Consider the following 5,611-nt stretch of genomic DNA (forward strand, 5'->3'; position numbering starts at 1 on the left):
TTCCCCTATCACTGCAAGTATCTAATTACAAACGTGCACGTGCCTTCCGCATTTGTTGTACACGCATGGCGGTGTTTGCCTCTTCTAAAAACCCATGATTCATCACATGTGTTTTAGGTGGGGGAATGGGTGTTTCTCTGCGGTGTGGGAGTACAGATCCAAGTAACCGCTGACGGGTAACCGAACGTGGATTCATCGTTTCTCGAAAATCATCACAGCGTATATAATCATCATCTCGCCAATAATCCAATTCACGTGGAAGATCCTCTGCAGCTGCGGCAGCTCGTAAAAGTGGTAAAAGATCTAATAAAGCCTGATCACGTTCTAAACGTGCAATTTCTTGTTTACCAGATTTAATTTTTTTTAAAAGATCCTCATTATTCATTAAAGTCTCATCTTCCTGTAATTGAATAGCCGCATAACTGTAGTCGTGTAAAACTTTATCATCCGGAAGAAAAGGGGCAATACGTACACCATTACGTGGATGAAGTGGAAAACTACGCACATTATCATCTATCATAATAACACGATGCATAGGTCGTCCAAGCATGGGAAGATATTTCATATAACTATGTTCTTCTAATGTTTGTGTACGGGAGAGTGCAAAGAAATTCACATGATCATTCCCTTCTCGTGTTTCTGTACTTTTCGCATCTCGTAGCATTTCCTGCACATTATAAAAAGAAGGCGGTAATTGTAATACCTGCACTTCCATCGCATCTACCATAGCAGAGCAATAGGATGCCGTTCCTGCTGTCCAAAAGACAATTTCATACAATTCCTTTACTTCCATCAGAAACTCTCGTAATAGTGGTCGTAAGAAGAGAGAAAAGGCAATTGTATCTGCTGCAGTATTATTCATATTATTATTATTATTATTATTAGTTCCTTCCTCTATATTTAGATTACTCTGCACTAAATGCATACCGTATGTGTGTAGGAGGGTCTCATCAATATCCAGCACGAGTGTTGGTTTCCCAACGGACTGCGGCAGCGGCGGGGGGAGTGGGAGGGGCCACACCGGCGGGTACTCCTGCCGCAGTCCAAAGGCAACAATACTCTGCAGTTTTTGCATGACTGGCTTCGCTCGCATGTAACTATACCGTGATGCTCGTACCATACAAGAGAAATAATAATAATAATTGGATTTACTAAAGGCGTTAGAGTCCTTTCTTTTCTTTTCTTTCTGTTATCGCCCTTTTTTCTTTCCCTTGTATATATGTGTGAGTGTATCTATCTATCTATATATGAGTCTTCACTTTCCTCTCGCCGTATATGAGAGATTCCCGTGAAAAACCTGCACCTTTCTCTCTTTAAATATATATATATATATATATATATATAGAATGTAGAAAAGACCAACAACAACAACAACAACAAGAGATTAAAAAACAAAATAAACGACAATAAAAAAAAAATCATGAAGAGTTACGAGAACCCAAATCATCTCGTATTAGGACCATATACAAATAAAAAAAATATATATATAAATAAATAAAATAAATCAAAATATATAAATATAAATATAAATATAAATATATATATATATATATATATATATATATATAATATAGGTCTGTAGACAATAAGTGGGATTAAAATAAAAAAAAAAGGAGTATACATACGAATGAGCACATCACGTGCATATATATAAATATATAAATATATATCTACTATTAGCGCCACAGAAACACACAGACCGATCAGGGAAAAATAAATAAATAAATAATGGATCAATCGAATATGAAAAGGACACGAAAAAAAGGGAATTTGAAAAAAATAAAAGAAGAAAAAGAAAGAAAAGCATCCGTACACCCCGCTCAAACCCTGTCTCCCTATACTTGCTTTTCTTTCATTTCACAACTATAATTGTATATATATATATATATATATATATACAGATATCTTGTTAACACAATGTTCTTCTACATTCAATAACACTGCGAAACTCAAAAAAAAAAAAAAAAAAAAAAAAACACTAGACAACGCACACATATACACATGAACAGGTACTTAGATGGAATACTTTATTCCAAAACAACAACAAAAAAGAAATATATAAACAATAAAACGTGAAGCGTTAAAAGACATCATCACGCATATATATAAACATAAATATATAAATATATATAACAATGAAAAAAGTATTTATTTAATTTATTTCTGCCTTGCGTTGGTTTCATTCTTTTCGGTGTCACTAGTATTGGGAATGTTCCGTTCCGTTTCAGTTACATTACATCTCTACTTTGAATACATCTCTACTTACATACATTCAAAATAAATAAATATATATATATAGATACATATACATATATATATATATATATATTATGGTGGGAAAAAATATATAGACAAAGGAGAATTATTCGTGTTGTCACCATGAGAAAGGAATACGTTAGAAAAAAAAAAAAAAAACATAGGCTTAGTTACACAGCCAGTGGATTTTCTTTTCGTTCACTTTTCATCATTTCTACAGAGCAGAGACAATTCCCCGAAAGAAAAAAAAGGAGAAGAATGATAACCGAACGATAACACAGAGTTCATGGGAAATCAATTGTAAAAATAGAGGAATAAATTAACAAACAGACAAAAAGAGAAAAAAAAAGAGGAAAACCCCCTCCATTCCATTCCCTTCCTCCCTCCTTTTTTTTTATTTTATAAATACAAAAAGAAAAAGAAGGGTAGTGGAGTTCATTGTCATTAAATATTTTATTTCTTCCTCTGTTTTCTTTTTTTTTTTTTTTCTGGTTATTATTATTATTATTATTACTCTTCTTTTATTTATTTCTTCTTACTGTTTTCCCACTTACAAGAGAAGGACCACTGCCAATGACATGTTATCCCCACCGGGAACCCCCCCATGCTGAGAACACACTCTTGCAATTCCACCTTGTAATGTTTCCGTCACGACATCCTTCAACGTTTTCTCCACAACCGCCATGAATTCTTTCTCTTTCTCTTCATGATCATTGTTGTTGTTGTTGTTGTTGTCATTGTCATTGTTGTTAAGATGTTGATACCATTCCTGTAAGAGTGGCTGCAATGCGGCGTCTGCACGGTTAGCGAGATGTGTGGCACTATTTAACTCCCACGTCCCATCAGATCCAGCCATGATGAGATCGTATGGAATGATATCAGTTGAGTTCCAACCGCCTGGTGGGGGACGGGGGAGTTGAGCCCGGCGCCAAACACGTGTGTGGGGAACATTACTAACCAGCAATGGTGATTCCCACTCCTCCTCATCAAAGCCATCTTCCTTGCCTAACTTGTTATTCACATCATCATGATATTGATAACGATAGGGACTATTCACCACTGGGCTGGTTAAATTCTGTTGGGGATGCGAACGACGGTTGGGATTCTGTACGGCAGTGGGAGGAAGCGCAAAGCCTTCTGGTGGGGCGGCGCCGGCATTTGTGGTCATTCCGAACTTCACATCAAAGTCTCCAAATGAGCGGGTGACCATTAAAGTGCCGAGAACTCGGCCGTTCACAACAACACGTGGACCGAATTGCCGCTCCAACCGCGTGGATTCTCGTCGGTTTTGTGTGGGGCGATGGGCAACCGCCGCATTACGTACAAGCATACCCGCTGCCGGTGATGAGGATAATGAAGATGATGAAGTTAAACGAGCGGCATCATCTCCTAATAGTGTGAGAGAAGAAGAGAGCATATCTGCTGGGAGAGATGTGATGTTGTTGTCGGCTCGTCGTTCAATAATAAAAGCACGACAATCACCTAAATTGCTAATAGTGATATATTTCGCATCTACATGAACTGCAATGGCGGTGGCACCGGAACTGGGTGGGGGTCGTCTGGTTGTACTGGCCATACTACTCACCGTATCTTTCCATCTGTCCTCGACATCCAAACTGCTATTGGTATTCTGGAAACTGTAATCATCATAGTTGTTGAGAGCATCACTGCTTTCATTGAGCAGAGGTGTTTCCAGTATTCCAAGGGAATCCAATACACCGTATGTACCACTTAACTCTTCATTTTCATCATCATCATCATCATCATCATCATCCTTCTTTGTTCCAACCGTACGCTGGGTTGATGAGTCAGCTTTGGAGACAACGGTACTGCTGAGTTCTCTTCGAGAGGGAGCTGCACTGCTGAGTTCTCTTCTGGAAGGAACTGTACTGCTGAATTCTCTTCGAGAGGGAATTACACTACTAAGATTTCTTGGTTCCGTGTAATACAAATTCGAACCACCTTGAAAATCAAAGAGTTGTGTGTCAGTTTCAACAAATGCACGTACAAAGGCATCACGGCGAGTATCACAGTTTGGATCCCCTGAAAAAATCTCCAACGCATGTGTTGTCTCTTCACTGTTGTTAAAAACATTACTAGTACTATTATTATTATTATTATTTCCATCAATAACAACAACACCAACACCATCAACACCACCACTAGAAGCGTTCATTCTGTTTACATCATTTACCTCTTCATTCTGTACACCACGCTTGATATTATTAAGAATGGCTTGTGGAAGTGTATTGGCGCAGAACACCGCCGCCTGTTCTCCACGGTGTCCATCAAGGACAACGGCAAGAACACCATTTTCTGCGGTCTTCAATACACAACTGCGGTCTTCCATGACCCTTCGCCATCCCTGACATTTGCCTACCACCGTAATGCCCAACACGGGAGGAGGTGTGAAGACTGTACCTTCAAAGTCTACATGACGATGGGCTCTCGGCAGTATAGGAGAGTTTTTCGCCTCCTCTAAGTTTTTATAACGAAATGTACAACTCCGTACTCTTCTCGCAACAGGCATTGATAATCCCTATCACAACTATGATAATGACGATACTCCCCTTCTTTCTTTCTTTCTTTCTTTCTTTCTCCCTATATATATATAGATATGGGTTTCTCTATCTTCTACAATTCAAATATTTATTTCTACAGAGAGAAGTATAGAAGGGGTACGTGTCTATCGTGGTATACGTGCAAATGGATCGAATTCCCCCTTTTTTTTATCTTCTTTATTTCGTTCCTGCTGCACAATCTACAAAACCACAGAATACAAGTATACTCCCTCCCCACACCCCAAAAATGGCTCTTAAACAATAAATAATAATAATAATAAAATATATAGAAACACTAAACCCGAACTCCACTACACAAAAAAAGATGTGTAAATATATGCAATAAGAGAAAGGAAATAAAGGAAAAAAAAGAGAGAAAAAGAAAAAAGAAAAATAGATGTGCACAAGACTGCGAATATTGAAGAAACGAATATTCACCAGTAGTAAAGCGCGACGGCGAGAAGAGAACGCCAAGCGCACAGTGAAGAAAAAACAACAACAAAAAAAAAAATGATTTTATATCGCAAAACAAGAAAATAAAGAAAAAAAAAATGAAAAAGAAGAATGAAAAAGAAACAAAGGAAATGGAAAAAAAAAGAACAACAACAACAACCATAACAAGATAAATAACAATAACAATAACAAGAAGAACTAACCGCAACACGAATGTAACATTGTTCTTCTTATCATGCTGTTATTATTATGATTATGATTATTGTTACAAGTACTTTCTTTCCTTCTTTCCATCATCATCATCATTAGCATCATGCGTGCGCTCCCTTTTTTTTCCTTTT

General features: G+C 37.5%; 2 protein-coding genes across 2 annotated transcripts; both read right to left on the bottom strand.

Annotated features, from left to right (window-relative positions):
- Positions 1 to 25: 25 nt before the first annotated feature.
- On the bottom strand, positions 26 to 1,120 carry TM35_000182200 (putative PTP1-interacting protein, 39 kDa; the record flags this gene model as incomplete). Its single annotated transcript, XM_029026533.1, has 1 exon — positions 26 to 1,120. The coding sequence occupies one exon, from the start codon at positions 1,118 to 1,120 to the stop codon at positions 26 to 28; it is 1,095 nt and encodes a 364-aa protein (XP_028882229.1).
- Positions 1,121 to 2,806: 1,686 nt separating this feature from the next.
- Positions 2,807 to 4,786, bottom strand: TM35_000182210 (putative protein phosphatase 2C; the record flags this gene model as incomplete). Its single annotated transcript, XM_029026534.1, has 1 exon — positions 2,807 to 4,786. The coding sequence occupies one exon, from the start codon at positions 4,784 to 4,786 to the stop codon at positions 2,807 to 2,809; it is 1,980 nt and encodes a 659-aa protein (XP_028882230.1).
- Between the last annotated feature and the right edge of the window lie 825 nt (positions 4,787 to 5,611).

This window comes from Trypanosoma theileri (assembly GCF_002087225.1).
Source record: "Trypanosoma theileri isolate Edinburgh chromosome Unknown TM35_Tth_18_V1, whole genome shotgun sequence".
Classification (NCBI taxonomy): Eukaryota; Euglenozoa; class Kinetoplastea; order Trypanosomatida; family Trypanosomatidae; genus Trypanosoma; species Trypanosoma theileri.